Source organism: Amblyraja radiata, chromosome 38, assembly GCF_010909765.2.
Source record: "Amblyraja radiata isolate CabotCenter1 chromosome 38, sAmbRad1.1.pri, whole genome shotgun sequence".
In the NCBI taxonomy this organism is placed as follows: Eukaryota; Metazoa; Chordata; class Chondrichthyes; order Rajiformes; family Rajidae; genus Amblyraja; species Amblyraja radiata.
The window spans coordinates 7,107,246-7,131,703 of NC_045993.1; the positions used below are offsets into that span (position 1 = coordinate 7,107,246).

A 24,458-nucleotide genomic window follows, 5' to 3' on the forward strand; every position below is an offset into this window, starting at 1 on the left:
CGCTGAGGTCATCGGGCCGGCAGCGTCCGACGCGCTGAGGTCATCGCGCCCGCAGAATCCGACGTGCTGTGGTCATCGCGCCGGCAGAATCCGACGCGCTGTGGTCATCGCGCCGGCAGCGTCCGACGCGCTGAGGTCATTGCGCCGGCAGAATCCGACGCGCTGAGGTCATCGCGCCGGCTGCGTCAGACGCGCTGAGGCCGGTTGTCAGGGCCGCAGGCGGAGAGCAGCCATTCCGTCCGGAGCGTGTGTGTGGCGGCGCGGCCAGACCAGACCGGGAGACAGCGGCACAGCAGCACAGACAGCGGCAGCGGCAGCGGCAGCGGCAGCGGCAGCGGCAGCAGCAGCAGCAGCAGCAGCATCAGCAGCCCGGGGGCTGAGCACGGTAAGCCGGAGCCCAGGGCAGAGCCGCGGAGAGCGGGGCGGACTGGCCGCTCCCCCCCCCACCCCCCCCTTGGCGGGAGGGCTTGGGGTTAGGCGGATGCGACGGGCCGAGTGATCCAGCGGCCTCCCATAGACTGAGCTGGGGGCTGATCAGGGCCGGATGTTGGCCCAGGGCAGCGGGGATGGGCACTTCCATTTTCATTTTCATTGCTCCCCTCTCCTGGTGACCACAGACCCCCTCTCCTGGTGACCACTTGCTCCCCTGTCTGGTGACCACTTGCTCCCCTGTCTGGTGACCACTTGCTCCCCTGTCTGGTGGCCACTTGTTCCCCTGTCCTGGTGACCACTTGCTCCCCTGTCTGGTGACCACAGACCCCCTCTCCTGGTGGCCACTTGCTCCCCTGTCTGGTGACCACAGACCCCCTCTCCTGGTGACCACTTGCTCCCCTGTCTGGTGACCACTTGCTCCCCTGCCTGGTGACCACTTGCTCCCCTGTCTGGTGACCACTTGCTCCCCTGTCTGGTGACCACTTGCTCCCCTGTCTGGTGGCCACTTGCTCCCCTGTCTGGTGACCACTTGCTCCCCTGTCTGGTGACCACTTGCTCCCCTGTCCTGGTGGCCACTTGCTCCCCTGTCTGGTGACCACTTGCTCCCCTGTCTGGTGACCACTTGCTCCCCTGTCTGGTGACCACTTGCTCCCCTGTCTGGTGACCACTGGCTCCCCTGTCTGGTGGCCAATTGCTCCCCTCTCCTGGTGACCACTTGCTCCCCTGTCTGGTGGCCACTTGCTCCCCTGTCTGGTGGCCAATTGCTCCCCTCTCCTGGTGGCCACTTGTTCCCCTGTCTGGTGACCACTTGCTCCCCTGTCTGGTGGCCAATTGCTCCCCTCTCCTGGTGACCACTTGCTCCCCTGTCTGGTGGCCACTTGCTCCCCTGTCTGGTGGCCACTTGCTCCCCTGTCTGGTGGCCACTTGCTCCCCTGTCTGGTGGCCACTTGCTCCCCTGTCTGGTGGCCACTTGCTCCCCTGTCTGGTGGCCACTTGCTGCCCTGTCCTAGTGGCCACTGGCTCCCCTGTCTGGTGGCCACTGGCTCCCCTGTCTGATGGCCACTGGCTCCCCTGTCTGATGGCCACTGGCTCCCCTTTCTGATGGCCACTGGCTCCCCTTTCTGATGGCCACTGGCTCCCCTTTCTGATGGCCACTGGCTCCCCTGTCTGATGGCCACTGGCTCCCCTGTCTGATGGCCACTGGCTCCCCTGTCTGATGGCCACTGGCTCCCCTGTCTGGTGGCCACTGGCTCCCCTGTCCTGGTGGCCACTTGCTCCCCTGTCCTGGTGGCCACTTGCTCCCCTGTCTGGTGACCACTTTCTCCCCTGTCTGGTGACCACTTGATCCCCTGTCTGATGGCCACTGGCTCCCTTGTCTGATGACCACTGGCTCCCCTGTCTGATGGCCACTGGCTCCCCTGTCCTGGTGGCCACTGGCTCCCCTGTCTGGTGGCCACTGGCTCCCCTGTCCTGGTGACCACTGGCTCCCCTGTCCTGGTGGCCACTGGCTCCCCTGTCCTGGTGGCCACTGGCTCCCCTGTCCTGGTGGCCACTTGCTCCCGACAAGGAGACTATCCTGTTGCCACTTCTTGAAATCTGACAACACAGAATAAGCTGCAGTGTGTCCCAAACCAGAGAATTTGGTTAAAGAATTGTTGCATTTGACTATCTGTAGATGGGGGGGGTGGATTATTAGTTGAAACTGGGAAAACAGGAAACTAGTGTGAATGGGCAATAGTCAGAGCGAACTCATGAGCTGCTGTATCCTTAAACTAAACTAAATCCATTCATCTTTTATACTAGGTAACCATTTGCAGAACTAATGGAGCTTTGGTATCTTGTTGCCGGCGTCCTAGCGTCGGTTGTGGCAGTGCCCATCGACAGGTCAAAGAAGAAAGATGAGAAGCAGATCAAACCCGAGTCACCGGTGGGTGTTTAATCGCGTGTTGCTGTGTGCTTCTTCTCTGACTGTCAGTGGGGATCTTGGCTCTAAATGTTTTCCTATTCAGCGAGCTAACATGATGCCGATCAGCTTAGTTGGAGATGTTTGTGTGTTTGGAATAATGCAGAAGGAGGTTATTTGACTCTTTGGGTCCATGTCTTATTAACCCGTTCCTCGTTCCTTGTACCGCCACCAACTTATTTTCTTGCATATGGCTCCATAAGTTCTCCTTTGATTAATTCTGCCACTAACTTACACCAAGGGGTAATTCACAATAAACAGTTGGCGTACCAACAGGTCTGTGGGATATGGGGGGTGGCGGGACACCCACAAGAAACTAGGAACTGCAGGTGCTGGTTAACAAAAAAAAAGCACAAAGTGCTGTGGTAAGTCAGCGGATCAGGCAGCATCTTTGGAGCATACGGATATGTGACGTTTTGGGTCGCCCATCCATGTTCTCCAGAGATGCTGCCTGGCCTGCTGTGTTACTCCAGCACTTTGTGTCTTTTCCTGGAAAAAGCTATTGTGATCACAAAAACATTCAAACTTCACATAGATGGTTCCCAAGATCAGATTCAAACCCGGGCTTGGAGCTGTTAGGCAGTCTACCATCTGCTGTGCCATTCTGTCAATGGGCAGTATGCACCTCCTCCAACTTCATCTCCTGCATTCACTTTTCTCAATGTGGCCATCTTTACATTGGCAAGACTAAGCGTAGACGAGGAATGATTTCATCCAATTCTAAAGCTCGGTCTGACAAAGCCTGCTGGATCTCTCGGTTGCTAACCATTTTAACTCCCCTACCCATTCCGACACTGGCCTTTCTGTCCATTGCCAGAGTGAGGCCACCCGTAAACTGGAGGAACAGCACCTCGTTTTCTGCCTGGGTAGCTAACAACCTAACAGTTTGAACATTGAATTCTACAATTTAAGGAAACCAACCCAATCAGTGTGAATAAATGTCCTGACTCGAAACATCGCCTATCCACGTTTTCCAGACCCGCTGAGTTTTACTGCAACCCTATGCTTCTCTTTTTTGTAAACCAGCAACTGCAGTTCTTTGTATAGAAACATAGAAACATAGAAAATAGGTGCAGGAGTAGGCCATTCGGCCCTTCGAGCCTGCACAGCCATTCAATATGATCATGGCTGATCATCCAAATCAATATCCCATACCTGCCTTCTCTCCATACCCCTTGATCCCTTTAGCCACAAGGGCCACATCTAACTCCTTCTTAAATCTAGCCAATGAACTGGCCTGAACTACCTTCTGTGGCAGAGAGTTCCACAGATTGGCAGATAATTTCACAGTACCCATGAGTTCCTCCAGCAGTTTGATTTATGCACCAGGTAACAGCATCCGCTGTTATTGTATCCGTAGTTCTTATACTTTGACCTATTTCTGTGCTTTGATGAATTATTTAATTAATTTTACCTCCGCTGTACTAGTTCTCTTCAGGAGCAAACCTGTGAACTCCAGTCATCTGCCTTTTTGCCCCATTGTTGTGCTTTTTATGTGTTTGGGTTGTGACCGAATTCGCTTCTAAAAACCATGATTGAATCTATCCCAGTTTCCATCGGCCAGTGCATTCCAGATGCGAACTGCCGCTTGCATAAAATTATTTTTATTTTACAAATTATCTTTAAATCAGCAAAGCATTACTGTAAGAGCGAAGACTGGTGAAGATATTAAAATGGAAAATGACAGGCTGTGACAGGAAGGGACAGAAAGTACAATTCAAAGGGCAGATCAGTAGATTAAACCCGCAGTTTAAATAAACATGACAAAGATAAGGGTTCTGTTTCTGAGGAGATGTAACCTTTGAAACAAAACAGATGAACTCCGAGTGCAATTAAAAATAAATATGATCTCATAAAGCCTAATACAGAGAAGTGGTTGCATAATATACATCAGGATCTAGAACATTGACATACAAGGATAAGAAACTAGGATAAGATAGAGAAATGCGTCATGACTTAACTCATGATGGTGATAGTGCAATAGAGAGCAATGATGTAAGTTCAGGACACCAACTGTAGGTCATTTGTCCCCGTTTTGCCATATTGTTGATTTACATTAATGATTTCTGAAGCTAATTTTCTAAAGGGCTAGAATTAAAGATGTATAACATTTCATATTTCAGACCACCTTTATATCCTGCTTGAAGTTTTACTTTTTTTTCATCTTTTATTGTTTTCTGCCGTTTTCTTTTTTTTTTCAATTCAATTCAACTTTATTGTCATTGCACAAATACAAGTATAGGTACAACGAAATGCAGTTTAGCGTCTGGTCATAGTCATAGTGCAAGATAGTAGAAGTAAAAATAAAAATACAAAGTTGGCATACAATAAAAGTTTAATAAAATACTGGTTAACAATGTGTGGATTGTGGATGAATTAAAACTGATACATAGGCAGATAACTGTATACAAGTGGGAGAGTCTAAGGATGGCTAGCGTCGGGACTCCGAGTTCAGCAGTGTAATGGTGTTGTTGAAAAAGCTGTTCCTCAGCCTGCTTGTGCGAGACCTGAGGCTCCTGTACCGTCTCCCTGATGGGAGGAGGGCAAACAGTCCATGGTTAGGGTGAGAGGGGTCCTTGATGATTTTCCCGGCCCGTCTCAGACACCGTTTTCGGTGGAGGGCATCCATGGCAGGGAGCAGGGCACCGATGATGTGCTGAGCGGTTTTCACCACCCGTTGCAGTGCCTTCCTGTCCGCTACGGTGCAACTGCTGTACCATACCGTGAAGCAGGTGGTCAGGATGCTTTCGATGGTACAGCGGTAAAAGTCGGACAGGATCTGGGGGGGACAGGTGAGCTTTCTTGAGCCTCCTCATAAAGGTGTTCTCCTCAGAAAGCTATTCTCTTATCTTCTGACCTGCCTTTTTCACAAATGTTTTAACATTTTCAGATAACCAGTGGTTGGTAATTCCCTTGACATTTTACTTTGGCAAATGAACATGTAGGTATTTTGCACCAGTCATCATGATGGAGAATGTGGGAAACATCCCAAAAATAGCTGTCATGAAGAATTGGAAGGGAAAGAGGAACGCAGAGTCGATCATGAGTCGAGTTGTGGGCAGACAAGTCTCTGGGTCCAGATGAACACCATCTTATGCATTAATTAAAAACATTTTAAAAAGCTGGTTTCCCTAGATTCAGGGAAGATTCTGTTAAATTGGAAAATAGCAAACGGAACTTCCCATCTCCACCCCTTTCTGCTTTCCGCAGAGACCGTTCCCTTCGTAACTCCCTGGTCAATTCGGCCTTTCCCACCCAAACCACCCCGTCCCCGGGTACTTTCCCCTGCAACCGCAGGAAATGTAACACTTGTCCCTATACGTCCCCCCTCAACTCCATTCAAGGACCCTATCAGTCTTTCCAGGTGAGGCAGAGGTTCACCTGCACCTCCTCCAACCTCATCTACTGCATCCGCTGTTCTAGGTGTCAACCTCTCTACATCGGCGAGACCAAGCGCAGGCTCGGCGTCGCTTCGCTGAACACCTCCGCTCAGTCCCTGTTAACCAACCTGATCGCTCAGCACTTCAACTCCCCCTCCCATTCCCAATCTGACCTTTCTGTCCTGGGCCTCCTCCATTGCCAGAGTGAGGCCCAGCGCAAATTGGAGGATCAGCATCTCATATTTCGCTTGGGTAGTTTGCACCCCAGCGGTATGAACGCTGAATTCCCTAATTTTAGATAGCCCTTGCTTTCTCCCTCCTTCCCCTCCCCCTTCCCAGTTCTCCCACGTCCTACTGTCTCCGCCTACTTCCTTTCTCTCTCCCTCCCCCCCCCTCCCCCGGTCTCGGCCCGAAACGTCGCTTATTCCTTCGCTCCATAGATGCTGCCTCACCCGCTGAGTTTATCCAGCATTTCTTGTCGACCTTCTTAGTTTAGTTTAGTTTTAGTGTAGTGATACTGCTTGGAAACAAGCCACTTTAGCACACCAAATCCTCGTCGACCAACAACTAATTCTATCCTACACACGAGGGACAATTTTCAGAAGCCAATTAACCTACAAACCTGCACTCTTTGGGATATTGGAGGAGACCGGAGCAACCCAGCGAAATCCCACACGGTCACTGGGAGAACGTGCAAACCCCATACAGACAGCACACATAGTCAAGATCGAACCCAGGTCTCCACCGCTGTGAAGCAGCAACTCTACCGCTGTGCCACTGCGCCGCTCTTAATTCTAAGCGAGAGGGAGACAGAAAAACAGAAAGGCCAGTTAGCTTAACGTCTGTCATAGGGAACATTTTAGACAGTCATCAAAGGTTATGGCAGGAACATGCAAAGTTCAAGGTAATCAAGCAACGTCAATGTGGTTTTGTGATGAGGAAGTCATGCGTGACTCACTTAATAAACTGAGTCAGTAATAGGTCTTCTGGATGAAGGGTTACTGGTGGGTTTACAGAAAGCATGAAAGGTTTTTGCAACAAACAAATCACATGGTGTAGGATGAAACATTGGCTGGCTCACAGAAAACAGTGTGTTCAGAAATAAAACGGGGCAGTTAATGCTTCAGTTATATAGAACATTGATTAGACTTTATCTTGAGTACTGTATTGGATTCTGTGTTTAAGGAAGGATTTTTGATGTCCGTAATTAACCCATCCCTTTCCAAATGGAAGTAAATCCTATCCCGAAAAATCCTCTCCAGTGCCTTCTCTACCACTGACGCGAGGCTCATAGGCCTCTAATTCCCTGGATTATCTCTATCCCTCATCACATCTCTACTCCTTTCCACATTGATGGGAATGGGGAAGAGCAGAGGCAGAAGGACACCATTTCTTGCAGCTTTCCTAGTGTGTGTGTGTGTGTGTGTGTGTGTGTGTGTCTCTGTGTCTGTCTCCTCTGTCTCTGTCCCTGTCGTCTCTGTCTCTCTCCTCTGTCTCTCTCTCCTCTGTCTCTCTCTCATCTGTCTCTCTCTCCTCTGTCTCTCTCTCCTCTGTCTCTCTCTCCCCTGTCTCTCTCTCCCCTGTCTCTCTCTCCCCTGTCTCTCTCTCCCCTGTCTCTCCCCTGTCTCTCTCCCATGTCTCTCTCCCCTGTCTCTCTCCCCTGTCTCTCTCCCCTGTCTCTCTCCCCTGTCTCTCTCCTCGGTATCTCTCTCCTCGGTCTCTCTCTCCTCGGTCTCTCTCTCCTCGGTCTCTCTCTCCTCGGTCTCTCTCTCCTCTGTCTCTCTCTCCTCGGTCTCTCTCCCCTATGTCTCTCTCCCCTATGTCTCTCTCTCCTCTGTCGCTCTCCCCTCTGGCTCTCCCCTCTGGCTCTCCCCTCTGGCTCGCCCCTCTGTCTCTCCCCTCTGTCTCTCTCCTATGTCTCTGTCTCTGTCTCTCTCTGTCTCCTCTTCCACCACCACAACCAGTGCTCGCCACTGCAATCACTGCCGCGCATTTTTATATCTATGTAATATTTATATTAAAATGAATTTGACTCCATCTAAAGTAGCATCCGTTGGGTATGGGATGACAATGGACACTGGTTAGAGCAGCAATCCAGCTCCCAAGTTCCCCATCTTCTTGTGGCGCACTTGGTTCTGATCCAGCGGCGTGATCTGACTGTCCATTTACTCTGGTGCAGGACACGGGCTTGTACTACGATCGCTACCTCCGCGAAGTGATCGACGTCCTGGAGACTGACACCCACTTCCGTGAGAAGTTGCAGACGGCCAATGTAGAAGACATCAAGGTCAGTGGAGGGTCAACCAGAGGATGGAGGGGAGCTGTGAGCTGGATCAGCGGAAGTCATGTTGGGTTGGCAGGGCGGGTCCGGCTTTGGGAACCCTGACTCATGAATCCACCCACGGATTCTCAACTTGTTTTGGAATTGGCACGGAGAGACTGAGGATCAGCGGCCCGGGTCCAAGAGGCGAGGAGGGAGAGAACCATGTAGTCTGGGATTTGGCTAAGGGAGGACTAATGGCCTGGAGTTTAATGTAGAGTTGGAGAATCGAAAGGGGAAGGTGTAATAGCCCTGTCCCAAGTTCATTCCAAGAGCTCTCCCAAGTTTAAAAAAAAATCAGATTTGTGATAAGCACGGAGAATGAACATAGCGGGTACGTCGGAGCTCGGGGGTGTCTCTTAGCGGCTCGTAAAGCTAACGGCTGGTAGTCGGGAAGACTCGCTAACGGCAGGTAAGCTCGGGAAGAGTCTTGAAGATTTTTCAACTTGTTGAAAAATGTCCACGAGAGCCCTGAGTACCGATGAGCGGCCATTACCGTAAATCTCCGAGTTCGAATCAGGGCAAACTCGGGAGAACTCTTGGAATGAACTCGTACAGTGGGACAGGGGTTTAAGGGAGGATTAAAGGGGGGGGGGGCAATGGGAAAATGAGACTGGACAGAACTGCAAACAGGGATCAGGTATTGTGTGGGGGGGGGGGGGGGGGGGTGGTCTCGGTGTCTGGTGACATTGGCAGGGCAATGCCCTGGCACCTGAAGACATGAAACTGTTTGCTTCTTGAGTTAGAGTAGAGCTGCAGCTTTTCTTGAATAGGAATGGGGGAGGAATTGCTGGCAGGGTATTGGAATAGTACACGGGGTCACATTCTTGTGGGGATGGCATTAGAGTCGGGGGCAGATTGTGGGAATGGTGAAGGGATGGGGTTGGGGGAAATTGGTGTTATGAGGGACGATGGTGTACTGTCGGGCTCCGAATCGGTGGCTTGGGTTGTCCCTTGTTATTGAAATGCTGGTTCATTCCACAGAGTGGGAAGCTGAGTACAGAGCTGGATTTTGTCAGTCACCACATCCGAACCAAGCTGGATGAGCTGAAGCGGCAGGAGGTGTCCAGGCTGCGGATGCTGATCAAAGCAAAGATGGACGCCGAGCAAGGAGAGAGTGAGAGCATTTTCTTGCATTAGCTCGGACTCTTCTTCCCAGGGGCCAGCGAGTCAGAAACTACAGGGCTATATGTTAACGCTGTGAAGGGAAAAAATTCAGTAGGGACACGCAGGGCAACTTTTTCCACTGAAAGGATGGTGGGTTTATGGAACGGGCTGCCAGAGGAAGTGGTAGAGGCAGGAACATCCTTGTGGGCATGGTATTGGAGTTGAGGGAAGACTGGGGGAATGGTGAAGGGAAGGGGTTGTGGGGAACCACAGTGGAGGTGCTTTGTCTCACTGGGTACGAGGAGTGATGGCAGGCTGTCCAGTCAAGTCAAGTCAAGAGAGTTTATTGTCATATGTCCCAGATAGGACAATTACATTCTTGCTTTGCTTCAGCACAATATAATAGGCATGAATACAGAACTGATCAGGCTCCGACTTGGTGGCCTTGATGGTTCCCTTGTCATTGACATTTAAAAAGGCACGAGGACAAGTACATGGATATGTGTGTGGGCCAGGTGCTGCAAGTGGGACCAGCTCGTTTTGGCAACTTGGGTTGGCGCGGATGAGTTGGGCGGATGAGGGGCTTGTTTCCGTGCTGTCCAGCTCCACCACTCTGTTGTTCTCATGGTGGGGAAGGCAAGGTTAATCACCGGGCAAAGTGTTAATGGTCTCTGTTGGTTGGAGTGAATTCCAGGAGCCCATAACCTCCATAAGTGAACGATAGGGGTGGAATAATGGCCTGGGGTTTAGTGGAGGCTCAGAGAGTTAGATAATAGATAATAATAATAATAATAATAATGGATGGGATTTATATAGCGCCTTTCTAATACTCAAGGCGCTTTACATCGCATTATTCATTCACTCCTCAGTCACACTCGGTGGTGGTAAGCTACTTCTGTAGCCACAGCTGCCCTGGGGCAGACTGACGGAAGCGTGGCTGCCAATCTGCGCCTACGGCCCCTCCGACCACCACCAATCACTCACACACATTCACACACAGGCAAAGGTGGGTGAAGTGTCTTGCCCAAGGACACAACGACAGTATGCACTCCAAGCGGGATTCGAACCGGCTACCTTCCGGTTGCCAGCCGAACACTTAGCCCATTGTGCCATCTGTCGTCCCAGATAATAGCCAATAGGTGCAGGTGTAGGCCATTCGAGCCAGCGCCGCCATTCACTGTGATCATGGCTGGTCATCCCCAATCAGTACCCCATTCCTACCTTCTCCCCATATCCCCTGACTCCGTTATCTTTTAGATGTTGAGTGAGAGGATGGGGAAAGGGGAAAGATGTAAGGGGGGGGAAAGGGGAAAGATGTAAGGGGGGAGGTTTGAAGGAGGTGGGGGTTCAATGGGAGAATGTGATGAGACAAAATCGCAAATGAGAGTCGGGTATTGTGGGGGCGGGGGGAGGGGGGGTCTTGGTGTTTGTCTGGTGACATTGGCAGGGGCCCTGGTACATGAGCTCGGGCAACTGTGGGCTTCTTGAGTTAGGGTAGAACCGCTGGTTTTCGACGTCTTGAGTAGGAATAGGGGGGAGGAAATGCTGGCAGAGTCTTGGGGTAGTACATGGAGTCACATAGTTGTGGGCATGGTGTTGGCCTTGAGGAAAGATTGTGGGAATGATGCAGGGGAAACCACAGGCAAGGTGTCTTTAGCTTTAGAGGTACAGAGCAGAAACGGGCCCTAAAGCCCACCGAGCGATCCCCCCACACTAACACCATCCGACACACACTGGGGACGATTTTCAATTTTTACCAAGCCAATTAGCCTGAAGCCCTGCACGTCTTTGGAGTGTGGGATTAAACCAGAGGAAACCCATGCAGGTCGCGCGGAGAACATACAAACTCCGTACAGGCAGCACCTGTAGTCAGGATCGAACCCAGATCTCAGTTGCTGTGAGGCAGCAACTCTACTGCTGTGCCGCCCGTGTTTGGTCAAGCAGTATTAAACCTGGTGGATTTATCAGTCCCAACTTGAGCTCGGTGTTCACCCATTTCCCCTCGCGTCTTCCCAGATGTGCAGATCGATCACCTGAACCTACTGAAGCAGATTGAACACCTGGATCCGAAGAATGCCCACACCTTCGAGGCTCGAGACTTGGAGCTGCTGATCCAAGCGGTGGGTGTGCATGTTGTGAGCTGCTCTGCTGCCATTGGGTATCTTAATGGGAGAAACTCGGTTCGGAGTGATGTTTCCACTGGTGGGAGAGTCTAGGACTAGAGGTCATAGCATCAGAATTAAAGGGTGTTATTTTAGGAAGGAGATGAGGAGGAATTTCTTTAGTCAGAGGGTGGTGAATCTGTGGAATTGTGGATGCTGACAGTGGATATTTTTAAGGCAGAGATAGATAGATTCTTGTTTAGTATGGGTGTCAGAGGTTATGGGGAGAAGGCAGGAGAATGTGGTTAGGAGGGAGAGATAGATCAGCCATGATGGAATATGTTTAGGAAGGAACTGCAGAGGCTGGTTTAAACTGAAGATAGACACAAAAAACTGGAGTAACTCAGCGGGACAGGCAACATCTCTGGAGAGAAGGAATGGGTGAAGGAATCTCTGGAGAGAAGGCAGCATCGCTGGAGAGAAGGATGTTTTGGGTCGAGACCCTTCTTCAGACTGATAAGAGATTCTTGATTAGTGCGGGTGCCAGGGGTTATGGGGAGGCAGGAGAATGGGGTAAGGAGGGAGAGATGGATCGAATGGATTGAATGGCGGAGTAGACGTGATGGGCCGAATGGCCTAATTCTGCTCGTATCACTTATGATCTTGTGAGCCCTGAAGGTGGAGATTGAAGGAAGGGCAGTGGCTGCTGGTGGGCATGGTGAGGGGCGAGCAGTGGTGAAATAGTGGACAGGGACATCAACCACTCTTCCTCCTGCTGTACAATGGAGTGACTGACGCTCAGTACTGGTGTGCATCTGCAGGCCACCAAAGATCTGGAGCACTACGACCAAGCCCACCACGAGGAGTTCAAACGCTACGAGATGCTGAAGGAGCACGAGAGGCGGGAGTACCTCAAATCTCTGGACGAGGAGAAGCGCAACGCGGCGGAGGCTCGGTTCCAGCAGATGAAGGAGAAACACAAGGAACATCCGAAGGTCAACGTGCCGGTGAGGGCAGAGTGGGCGGGAGGATGGTGTAGACCTTTGACTCGGGCAAACGAGAGAGAACCATCCTTCAGTGCCACCAGAAGCTTGCTCGCTCATCGGGTGATCGCCAGCCCTGACCCTCCCCACATCCAAAATAACTGATCCATTCACAATATTCATGCAAATTGATCTTTTACCTCCAGTCTAAATTGCTCAGTCACTCACTTGCATCTTCTATTATTTTGATTGATTAAAAAAAATGTAGCGTGGAAACGTGTCCTTCGGCCCACAAAGTCCATGCCGACCATCGATCACCCATTCACACTGGTTCTATGTTATACCACTTTCGAGTCCGCTGCCTACACACTAGGGGCAATTTTACAGAGGCCATTTAACCTACAAACCCGCACGTCTCTGGCGTGTGGGAGGAAACCGGAGAACCCGGATGAAGGCCACAGAGAGAAAGTGCTAACTTCATGTAGTCAGCACCCGAGCCCAGGATCAATAGACAATAATGCAGGAGTAGGCCATTCGGTCCCTTGAGCCAGCACCGCCATTCAATGTGATCATGGCTGATCATCCCCAATCAGTACCCCGTTCCTGCCTTCTCCCCATATCCCCTGACTCCGCTATCTTTAAGAGCCCTATTTAGCTCTCTCTTGAAAGCATCCAGAGAACCTGCCTCCACCGCCCTCTGAGGCAGAGAATTCCACAGACTCGCCACTCTCTGTGAGAAAAAGTGTTTCCGTTCTAAATGGCTTATTCCTTATTCTTAAACTGTGGCCCCTGGTTCTGGACTCCCCCAACATCGGGAACATGCTTCCTGCCTATAGTGTGTCCAAACCCTTAACAATCAGATGAGATTCCCTCTCATCCTTCTAAACTCCAGAGTGTACAAGCCCAGCTGCTCCATTCTCTCAGCATATGACAGTCCCGCCATCCCAGGAATTAACCTTGTAAACCTACGCTGCACCCCCTCAATAGCAAGAATGTCCTTTCTCAAATCAAATTAGGGGACCAAACCTGCACACAGTACTCCAGTGTAGTCTCACTAGGGCTCTGTACAACTCTTTGCTCCTATATTCAATTCCTCTTGTTATAAAGACCAACATGCCATTCGCTTTCTTCACATTCGCTTTCATGCTGTACCTGCATGCTTACTTTTATAGACTGATGTACAAGGACCCCCAGATCCCGTTGTACTTCCCCTTTTCCCAACTTGTCGCCATTTAGATAGAAATCTGCATGGATAGAACCCGGGGTCTCTGCACCATTGTGCTGCCCTTACAATACACGTCACTGGTTTCTGTCACAAATGCTCCATCCAATTCAGGAACATGAATCCTCCTTTGGTCAATAGCATTGCACATGCTTGCACCTTTCCTATAGAGTCACCTTCTGTACGTATCCTTCAAACTTCTGGTCTACAAGGAGATTGCTTTGATCAGGGGGTTTGAAGTGAAGGGTTAGCTGAAGCCCTTGTTGATGGCCTTTGTTTTTGTCTCTGTGACAGGGGAGCCGGGACCAGTTGAAGGAGGTGTGGGAGGAAACGGACGGTCTCGACCCCAACGAGTTCAACCCAAAGACTTTCTTCAAACTGCATGGTAAACGACAAGGGGTTCCTTCGCCAGACCCACTGTATTCCCTCGTTCCCACTCTGTTTCCAGTCTCACATGGTCAAGGGAGACCCTCTCTTCTATCGACGTCCCTCTATCCCTAGTCCACCCCTTTTGATCGCACTATGTGGTCTCCATCCCTCTCCCAAAATCTATCAACCCACTCTCACTGATCCCTTTTCCTTTCCTTTCCGTAGCCCACCCCACCCCACCGGGATCTTGGTGTAGCCCCTCCCCTGACTTCTTTTATCTCCCAGTCTGTGACTCCTAACCCAATACTTCACCCAATCTCGAGGCTCGTGAGCCCTTCCCCAGTGTCGTTGTTCATCCTACCTCCTGTGTCAGATCTCCTGGTACCAGGTGCTGTTCTGTCCTTAAATCTTACTGAGCATCTCCTCATCTCGCCTCTTTCGCAGATACGAACAACGACGCCGTGTTGGACGAGCAAGAACTTGAAGCTCTGTTTACAAAAGAGGTGAGGGGCTGAACCTTTTGAGCCATGTCTCGGGGTCTCCAGACCTGGTGTGCATTGACAGTAGTGGCCCTGATCCTCTTCACCAGCTGTGTGTGAGTGTGGCAGTGCATGTGTACACCGGGACCTGCAGGTACATCTCTGCTGTGTTGTCTAAACGCTGACAGGCTGACTTAGGGGTGACCCTGTGACTATATGTGGAGGCATGTAACCTTTGAGAGAGAGCGATAGTGCGTGTTGCCTTCCGCAGGCCCAGGTCCTTCTGAGCATTCACTCTACACTTGCCTAAATTCCCCCCCCCCCCCAAACCCCCCTTGAGTATTTTCACCCAATTTCTACTGTACTATTTCATTTTGGGGATCTGGGCACCACTGGCAATGCCAGGGCTTACTGCCCCTCTCTGGATGGCCCTGAACAGAGTGGTTTGCTCAGCCATTTCAAAAGAAATGTAATAGTCAATGTCCTAGGATATGTCTAGAGTCCTAACCGTGTCAAGGCATCAGGTTGGTTTCCATGGCAGTCTGGTAACTTTTGAGATCGCGATGATGATGTTTTCTCCAAATGCCAAATTATTAACCGAGATTCAATTCCCTATTGACCGTGATGGGATTTAAACTCCATCCAGGTGTTGCCATTGGCCATCCCGGCCTTTGGAGGACCAGTCTGCAAATCTAACTGCTGTGCCACCGACGTACCCCATTGAATTTGAGGTGCTGTTCACATGCGTCACCTTAGAGCTAATCCTCTGGTAGGTAGGTATCGGTAAGGCAATGGTGACCTTCCTTGACCCAGGCTTCAGATCGTGGCCGATCTCAGAAGGTGCTCCTCGCGTGTTTTTGCCCGAGTGTTCGGGAGGGTTGCAGTGAGGGGTGTTTATTGCCAGTCTCTCAGTCACTGTGTGATTTGCAGGGCCCTGTAGATATTAATGAAAACTCTTTTTGCATCACGTGAAGCTGGAGAAAGTTTACGATCCCAAAAACGAGGAGGATGACATGGTGGAGATGGAAGAGGAGCGGCTGCGGATGAGGGAGCACGTGATGAATGAGGTGAGTTTAGTCCTGGGCTCAGAAAGCTGTGCCAGACGTGTATGCGTCGCTTCCCAAACTGCGCAGGCGCGGATGGACGCATTTTTTCCCCTCTTCTCCCAAATCATCCTGTGGCCGGAACCAGAATTTTGGGCGGTTTCCGACAAAGTGGGAACGCTGATTGCCTCCGATTTTTTTTTTTTTTCCTTCTTCTTCTTCCTCCGGATTTTTTCTTACTCTGGGAGAAAAAAGGGGGGTGCGGTCGCACCCAATGCACCCCCCCCCCCCCCCCCTTCGGACGGTCATGCTTGGAGGGGTGTCTGTCACTGTTCCTTAACGATTCATTTTTATACAGAGCTCCACTCCAAAAACTCCTTTGCTGGAGTGGAGCAGTGTGATCCCATCAAGATGTAATGACTCAAACTGCTGGAGTAACTCAGTGGGTCAGGCAACATCCCTGGAGAACATGGATAGGTGATGTTTCAGATAGGGGCCCCATCTTCAGGCTTCTTCAGTGTCTGATGATGGGTCCCGACCTGAAACATCAGGTATCTGTGTTCTCCAGAGAAGCTGCCTGACCCGCTGAGTTACTCCAGCACTTTGTGTCCTTTTGTGTATACTAGCACCTGCAGCTCCTTGTTTCGACATTTTGACTGCTCCACCACTAAATCTCCTCAAGGTATGACAACTTTGAAGAAGCTCTCCTCCTCTCTCCGACTGGAGTCCTGTGAGACCCTCCCCCTCTGTGATTTCTGCTAGTCTGAGGAAAGGTCCTGACCCGAAACGTCACCTGTTCACGTTCTCCAGTGTTGCTGCCTGACCTGCTGAGTTTCTCCAGCACTTTGTGTCCTTTTGTGTAAATCAGCATCTGCAGTTCCTTGTTTCAACAGGGTGTAATGACTAAATGCTATACAGCATGACTGGTCAGTTTAGTTCAATCTAAGTTAAGGGTCAAACATTCCTGCTGTAGCATCAGTACTCTCTCCTGCTCCCTCTGTTCTGTCTTTTTTAATAAGCAAGGCATTTCTATGTCAAAAGTAGCTGGACGTTATTGGGAATTCATGTCCTGATCTCGCTCTCCCATTTACAATCTGGAGATATTGTCCCTGAAATGGACAGGCAATGTCTCCAGGCCAGGACTCCTGCCTGCATGACTCTTCACCTCACTGACCATCTACTTGCCTGGCAGGTGGACACCAACAAGGATCGGCTGGTCACCCTGGAGGAATTCCTGAAATCCACAGAGAAAAAGGAGTTCCTGGAGCCGGAGGAGTGGGAGGTCAGTGCCTGGTTACCAGGAGGGAGGGATGAGTGGAGCGGGGTTGAACGCAGTGGTGAATGGTGTGAGAGTGGCTGACTGTGGTACTCCTGTCTTGTGTGGGTGTGATGTGAGTGAGCAGAGGGAGGGTGTGGGGGGGGTTAGTGGCTGGTGCTGGTTCAAGGCTGTGCTGACCTGGGAGAGAGTATGGTGGGTGGGGCGGGGGGGGGGGGAAATGATGGAGCCTTAAGGGCCTGTCCCCCTTAAATTCTCCCGAGTTTTCCCCCAATTCGAACTCGGAGAATGTCAGTAGCGGGTCCGTAGGAGTTCGTGGATGTCCCGTAGCGGCTCGTACAAGTAACGGTAGGTACTCGGGGAAATCCGGTAAACTCATGACGTTTTTTTCAACATTGTGAAAAATGTCCACGAGTAGAAAAATACTCGTGATGAAAGAAATTGTTACTTTTTACTCGTACGAGCCGCTACGAGACATCCACAAACTCCTACGGACCCGCTACCGACATTCTCCGAGTTCGAGTCAGGGGAAAACTCGGGAGAACTCGTGAATTACCTCGTACAGTGGGACAGGCCCTTTAGGGTTTTGGGGGGTGGGAGATTTAGTTTAGTTTATTGTCACATGTACCAAGGTACAGTGAAAAGCTTTCGTTTGCGTGCTATCCAGTCAAAGAAAAGACTAATATGATTACAATTAAACCATCCACAGTGTATAGATTCAGGATGCAATATTTAGTGCAAGAAAAATGTCCGATTAAGGATTGTTCAAAGGTCTCCAATGAGGTAGATGGGAGGGCAGGACCATTCACTAGTGGATGAGAGGACTGTTCAGTTGCCTGATAACAGCTAGGAAGAAACTGTCCCTGAATCTGAGGATGTGCGTTTTTAATCTTCTGTACCTCTTGCCTGATGGGAGAGGCGGGAAAAGGGAGTGACCGGGGCGAGACTGTTTCTTGGTTATGCTTCTGGTCTTGCCAAGGAAGCGTGAAATGGAGATGGAGACAATGGGAAGAAGGTTTGTGTGTGCAATGGTCTGGGCTACATCCACAATTCGCTGCAACTTCTTGCAGTCTTGGACAGAGCCGTTCCCAAACTGTGCTGTGATGCATCCCGATAAAATGCTTTCCGCGGCGCATCTGTAGAAGTTGGCGAGAGTTGTTGGGGACATGCCGAACTTCCTAAGCTTTCTAAGGAAATTCTAAGGAAATAGAGGTGTCGGTGTGCTTTCTGGCCCACAGCCTCGATGTGGCTAGTCCAAGGCAGATTGCCGATGATGTCTATACCCGTCACGCAAACCAACCTCCCTTCCATTGATTCCATTTATACCTCACGTTGCCTGGGCAAGGCCAGCAGCATAATCAAGGACGAGTCGCACCCCGGCCCCCTCCCTCTTCTCCTCTCTCCCATCGGGCAAAAGGTATGGAAGTGTGAAAACGCACACCTCCGGATTCAGGGGCAGTTTCTTCTCGGGTGTTATCAGGCAACTGAACCATCCTACCAACAACTCGATACCAGTCCTGAGATACTATCCACGTCATTGGAGACCCTCCGACTATCTTTGATCAGACTTTATCTTAAAGTAAACGTGATTCATGTTATTTCCTTTCATTTGTATCTGTACACTGTGGATGGCTTGTAGACAAAAAATGCTGGAGAAACTCAGCGGGTCAGGCAGCATCTCTGGAGAACACAGAGGTGATGTTTCAGGTCGAGACCCTTCCTCATGTGACGTTTTTTAAAAGACACTTGGACAGATACATGGATAGGAAAGTCTGAAGAAGGTTTTCGGCCCGAAACGTTGCCTATTTCCTTCACTCCATAGATGCTGCCTCATCCGCTGAGTTTCTCCAGCATTTTTTGTCTACTTTCGATTGTTCCAGCATCTGCAGTTCTTTCTTAAACACTGTGGATGGCTTGATTGTAACCATGTGTACTGTACTTCTCTTGACTGGTCAGCACGCAACAAAAGCTTTTTACTGTACCTCAGTACACGTACAGAAGCTTTTTACTGTAACTCAGTAAACTCATAGGAACTTGATGGGGATGGCGGGGGGGGAGAGAGATGCAGTCACTGTGTGACTCTGTTAGGTCAGTGGGCTTGTGGGCACAGGTTTGGGCTGCCGATCCACTGATCCCCCCCCCCCCTCCCCCCGGCCTTCTCTGGAGCAGACGCTGGACGAGACGCAGATCTACACGGAGGAGGAGCTGCGACAGTACGAGCGGGAACTGGCCGAGCAGGAGGCTGAGATCGCCCACAAGGTAGAGCAGCTGAGGAAGGAGCACGAGGACCTGCAGCGGAGGCAGAGCGAGCTCGACGCCCAGAAGAAGGAATACCAACAGGTGAGAGGCGCCGAGGTTCGCGTTGACGTTTATATTCAGTTGTCCCCCCCACCCCCGTCTGACCCTGTGTCCCTGCAAGATAGAAAATAGGTGCAGGAGTAGGCCATTCGGCCCTTCGAGCCTGCACCGCCATTCAATATGATCATGGCTGATCATCCAACCCAGTATCCTGTACCTGCCTTCTCTCCATACCCCCTGATCCCTTTAGCCACAAGGGCCACATCTAACTCCCTCTTAAATATAGCCAATGAACTGTGGCCTCAACTACCTTCTGTGGCAGAGAGTTCCACAGATTCACCACTCTCTGTGTGAAATAAAATGTGCTCATCTTGGTCCTAAAAGATTTCCCCCTTATCCTCAAACTGTGACCCCTTGTTCTGGACAACATTTGTCAACATTTGCCCATGTTAAGCCCGTATCCCACTAAACCTTTCCTATCCATATACCTGCCCAAATGTCCTTTAAATGCTACACGTATTATAGAAACTGCCTCCTTTGACAAAAAAAGACACAAAGTGCTGGAGTAACTTAGATGTCCAGGCAGGCCTGACCTAAATTACTCCAGCACTTTGGACTTTTTTTTATAATAAACCAGCATCTGCAGTTCATTGTGTCTACCCCCCTTGATAGCTTGCTTGATAGCTGCCGATAGCTTGATAGCTCACCCTGTGAGTGAAAAATGTGCCCATGTGGTTCCTATTTTATTCAGGGTTCCCTTTCCCTGGGTAAAAATGACGTTCTGTTGATCCTGTTGATTTGCTGCAGGATTTGATACACCTCTATAAGATCACCCCTCGGCCTCCTGCACTCCAAGGAATAAACTCCTAGCCTGCCCAACTTTTCCCTGTAGCTCAGGCTCTTGAACCATGCAATATCCTCGTACACAGCGTGCAAGTTAACAGGTGAATTGGCTGTAAATTGCCTCTGGTGAGAAGGTGATTAGTAGAGTGGGAGCGAGGGGTATGGGAGTGTGAAGGGAAAACAGAATTAATGTGAAATGGGTGCTTGGTGAGACTTGAGGGATGTAAGGGCCTGTTTCTGTGACTGCACATCCTTTTGGTGGCCATTGGAAAGTATCACTGACACTGTTTGCGACCCAAATACTTCCTTCCCTAGCCATGGGTTCTCAGACCAATTGTTGCTACTGAGGTAGTAATTCGGTATTGACCAGCAATCAGCCCATGGGTTGGTGAGTCCTTATGCAGACCACTAACAATCACCATCCCAGTACGGGGATGGCGTTGCTACTTCTCGCACTCGGCACCTGGCGGCCCTTCCCTGACTTCTCTCTTTCTCGTGATCCAGGCCTTGCAGCAGATGGAGCAGAAGAAATCCCAGCAGAAAGACAAAGCCCCCCCTTCTGGTCCCGGAGGAGAGCTGAAATTCCAGCCCCCTGAAGCAGCGGCAGGTAAGGAGATCTGATGTTGAGATAAGCCTTATCGTCTCCAGATCATTCTGGTGATCGGTGGTGTTGGTAACCTGGTCACCCATGTTCAATGTGTATACCTTCACCAAGACTTTGCCTGTCCTTCCCTCTCCCATTGATACCATGGCATTGAAAGCCTTCTCCGGACATGAAGGCATTGCACTAAATTAGAAGCTGCCACATTATTAACCAGAAGCCATGTAGATCTGTGGTCCACCTCTGCTTTGGTCTAATCACAACTCAACGTAGTTTAGTTTATTGTCACATGTGCTGAGGTACAGTGAAAAGCTTTTGTTGCACACTAACCAGTCAGCGGGAAGACAGTACATGATTACAATCGAGCCATCCACAGTATACACACATGATGAAGGGAATAACGTGTCGTGCAAGATAAAGTCCGATTAAAGATAGTCCGAGGGTCTAAAATGTGGTAAATGGTGGCTCAGGACCGTTCTCTGGTTGTTGAGAGAATGGTTCAGTTGCCTGATAATAGCTTGGAAGAAACTGTCCGTCCCAGATTCTGGAGTTGTGCATATTCCACTTCTGTGGCCAGCACACACACACACGCACACGCACACGGACTCGCCTGGCCTGGGCGCCATCCTAGACCAACATGTTGGATTGTTAACTCCCCTTTGAAATGGCTTGACCAACTACAGGTGACTTGATATGGGCAACAACCACTAATCCATATTGATTTAATGGCCCTTCACAACTGAGAAACTCCACAAGCAAATGTCAGTAGGTGCAGTTAAAGCTGATCAGAATCTGCCTTATCTTGTTAAATGGCAGCTCAGTGGTTCATTTGGCCCAGAATGTCTATGTCAGACTACTTAAGGGCCTGTCCCACTTTCACGACCTAATTCACGACCTCCTTTACTCATGAACATTTTTCATCAGGCTAGAAAAACGCCCCGACCTACTTGATGCCACGAGTACCTACGACTAGCATCACGATCTCCTATGACCTTGTGACGACCATGCTGCGAGTATGAGTCAAGGGCAAACTCGGCAGAAGTCGAGAATTAGGGTGTGAAAGTGGGACAGGCCCTTTAGACTAATGGGTAGGAAGGAACTGCAGATGCTGGTTTAAACCCAAGATAGACACAAAATGTTGGAGTAACTCATCGGGACAGGCAGCATCTCTGGAGAGAAAGAATGGGTGACCTTTCGGGTTGAGATCCTTCTTTAGCCTGGAACAGTTAAAAAGGAATCTGAAGAATGATCCCAACCCAAAACGTCACCCTCCCTTTTCCTCAGGGATACTATCTGACCCATTGAGTTACTCCAGCACTTTGTGTCTATCTTTGGTATAAACCACCATCTGCAGTTCTTTGTGTCTACTCAGGATTCAATTGTTTAGCGTTCAAGAAGGAACTGCTGAAAATCGAAGGTACACAAAAAAGCTGGAGAAACTCAGCGGGTGCAGCAGCATCCGTAGATGCTGCTGCACCCGCTGAGTTTCTCCAGCTTTTTTGTGTACCTTCTATTATTTAGCTTTGGGTTCATTATTATCACAGGTACCATGGTACAGTGAAAAGCATTAGTTTGCATGCCATCCAATCATATCATATATCTACTTTATATAAACACACTCAAGTGACACTTAAGTAGGATAGACAGACCAAAGGGGAAGGTACAGAGTGCAGAATATAGGAATACTTTATTGTCACGTGTGACAAGGCACAGTGAAGTTCTTTGCTTGCATACCCAATGTATAAAGTTCACAGCATTGTAAGACATCGGGATTTGGCTTATCTTGGAAAATGATAGCTCAGTAGGGGATTTGGTCCGGAATGTCCATGTCAGGCCAACATTTCGGAGGTTCAGTGCTGAATACCATCTGCGTTAGTGGGGTTGTGCTCAATGATGGGATTGTTTGAATGTTGAGCCCCCCCCCCCCAGCTCTGCCAGCTGTTAACTTTTGAGTAAAATTTGTTGCATCTCTGGATCTTTCAGATGTCCGAGCTCCGGTCAATGAACCCGCGCAGGTGCAGCCCGAGGTAGAGCGGCTGGACCGTGCACCTGGACACCAGGCTGATCATCCACAGCCACCTGGACACCAGGCTGACAATCCACAGCCACCTGGACACCAGGCTAACCATCCACTGCCACCTGGACACCAGGCTAACCATCCACTGCCACCCAGTCACCAGGCTAACCAACCACTGCCACCTGGTCACCAGGCCGCTCCACCAGCACCGGCCGCCCATGACCCCGAGGAGAAGCAAGCAGAACAGGCCGTGCCGTTATAGTGACCTCAAACACCTGACTGTCCCATAAATCACTGTTTCGAAGCAGCAGGATCAGATTCTGCTTAATCAGGGGTATTCATCCTGTGTAAGTCTGAGTCAGTCATACAGAATATTTTATAGTTCACACCTTGCACTGTACCCATCTTTTGTCCCTGTCGCTCCAGCTTTGAACGTCACATCGCCACGCCTCCCTCTTCTGCTGACTGGGAGCATAATCCCACATTACGCTGGCCGCTGGTCACGGCGGGTTGAGTTGAGAGGAAGCTCCTCGTTGCGTACTGGGCAAAGGGGAAAGCGGGCACGATTTATTTTTGTGCTTGATGACCCGACGCTGTAGTGGAGGACAAGCAGGTGACCAAGTGCGTGCTATAGATGAGCGATCACAAGCCCAGGCTTTGTTTCCGCAATGATGCCCAACCTTGTGTCCCAGGCCGCTGACTCGTCCCGTTTTGGTTTCTCCCATTTACTTTGAATGGATCCTGGCTTGCGAAGGTGTTTCAATGTTTTAGAATATTGCAGAATGAGTTAAAACCTGTGCCCACAGCAACAGAGAATAATATACATTAATGGTGGAAATTCTACCAAAGGAGCTCGAGCTCCCTGGCCACGTGCTGTCCCTGCTGAGAGGAAGCGAGGGAGGAATTGAGCATCTGATTTTTAAAATAATGCACTTTTTAAGCATTCGATGCAAGGTTGAGAATTGTGTGTTTTGATTAATGAGCATTTGTGAAATAAAGGGTGTGACTGGGCCATTGTGGTGACTTCTTATTCCACTTTTCCCGAGAGTAGAACACATGCATAGTTTAGTTGAGCAATACAGCCCTACAGGAAACGGGTCCTTCGGCCCACTGAAGGATGTGCTGGCTCTGGAGAGGGTCCAGAGGAGGTTTACAAGAATGAGTGGGTTAGCATATGATGAGCATTTGATGGAACTGGGCCTCATTAAGAAACATAGAAACATAGAAATTAGGTGCAGGAGTAGGCCATTCGGCCCTTCGAGCCTGCACCGCCATTCAATATGACCATGGCTGATCATCCAACTCAGTATCCCGTACCTGCCTTCTCTCCATACCCTCTGATCCCCTTAGCCACAAGGGCCACATCTAACTCCCTCTTAAATATAGCCAATGAACTGGCCTCGACTACCCTCTGTGGCAGGGAGTTCCAGAGATTCACCACTCTCTGTGTGAAAAAAGTTCTTCTCATCTCGGTTTTAAAGGATTTCCCCCTTATCCTTATCCAAGAAGAATGGGGGGGGGGCCTCATTAAAATGCACAGAATAGAACGTACGGAAGGCTTGGATAGAGTGGATGTGGAGAGGATGTTTCCACTAGTGGAGGAGTCCAATGCTGATGATTCTATCTCTGGTCAGTAATGGTGAAATCCTATCAACACATGGCAGGAACTGCTGACCTAAATGGGTGGCTCTGTACAAATTATTTCTGGAGAGATCATATTTGCCCTCACTCGTCTTTTCCATTTTACCAACCTATAAAAACTCATGACATCTATTTCTGGTTCTTGATAATTTACCTCCATTCTCTTGGCTTGATTGATTTCTTGGCCTTTCTTTGCCAATTTCTAAAATGCTCTCAATCCTCGGGCTTCTTGCTCTTTCAGCGAACTTTAATTTCTCCTGTCAGCAAATGACAAACCACTTTTTAAATTGGATTCCCCGAATAGATGAAAGCGATTCTTTCTGCAAATTATGCAATATTTCTTAACTTATAATCATTGCCAGTCATACCAGTAATTAAGCAT

The 24,458-nt window shown here is 49.9% G+C and overlaps 1 protein-coding gene across 5 annotated transcripts; it reads left to right on the top strand.

Moving 5' to 3' along the window:
• Positions 1–166: 166 nt before the first annotated feature.
• On the top strand, positions 167–23,447 carry LOC116967118 (nucleobindin-2-like). 5 transcript variants are annotated; one of them, XM_033013622.1, is made up of 15 exons: positions 167–293; positions 363–385; positions 2,236–2,359; positions 7,955–8,062; positions 9,080–9,212; positions 11,219–11,322; positions 12,126–12,311; positions 13,804–13,894; positions 14,323–14,381; positions 15,332–15,424; positions 16,593–16,682; positions 18,846–19,016; positions 20,322–20,424; positions 22,402–22,478; positions 22,509–23,447. In XM_033013622.1, exons 3-15 carry the CDS (start codon positions 2,255–2,257, stop codon positions 22,695–22,697), a joined length of 1,509 nt encoding a protein of 502 aa, XP_032869513.1. In that variant the 5' UTR covers positions 167–293; positions 363–385; positions 2,236–2,254; the 3' UTR covers positions 22,698–23,447. The 5 variants fall into 5 exon arrangements, with proteins under 5 accessions (XP_032869513.1, XP_032869515.1, XP_032869510.1 ...); XM_033013624.1 differs by having other exon boundaries at positions 22,539–23,447; XM_033013619.1 differs by having other exon boundaries at positions 22,402–23,447.
• Positions 23,448–24,458: the final 1,011 nt, after the last annotated feature.

Bases quoted from the DNA above. Each gene is read 5' to 3' on its own strand.
- LOC116967118 (XM_033013619.1), top strand. From the start codon at position 2,255: ATGGAGCTTTGGTATCTTGTTGCCGGCGTCCTAGCGTCGGTTGTGGCA. The intron at 8,063-9,079 runs GTCAGTGGAGGG...TTCATTCCACAG, and splicing joins CCAATGTAGAAGACATCAAG to AGTGGGAAGCTGAGTACAGA. The intron at 11,323-12,125 runs GTGGGTGTGCAT...GTGCATCTGCAG, and splicing joins TGGAGCTGCTGATCCAAGCG to GCCACCAAAGATCTGGAGCA.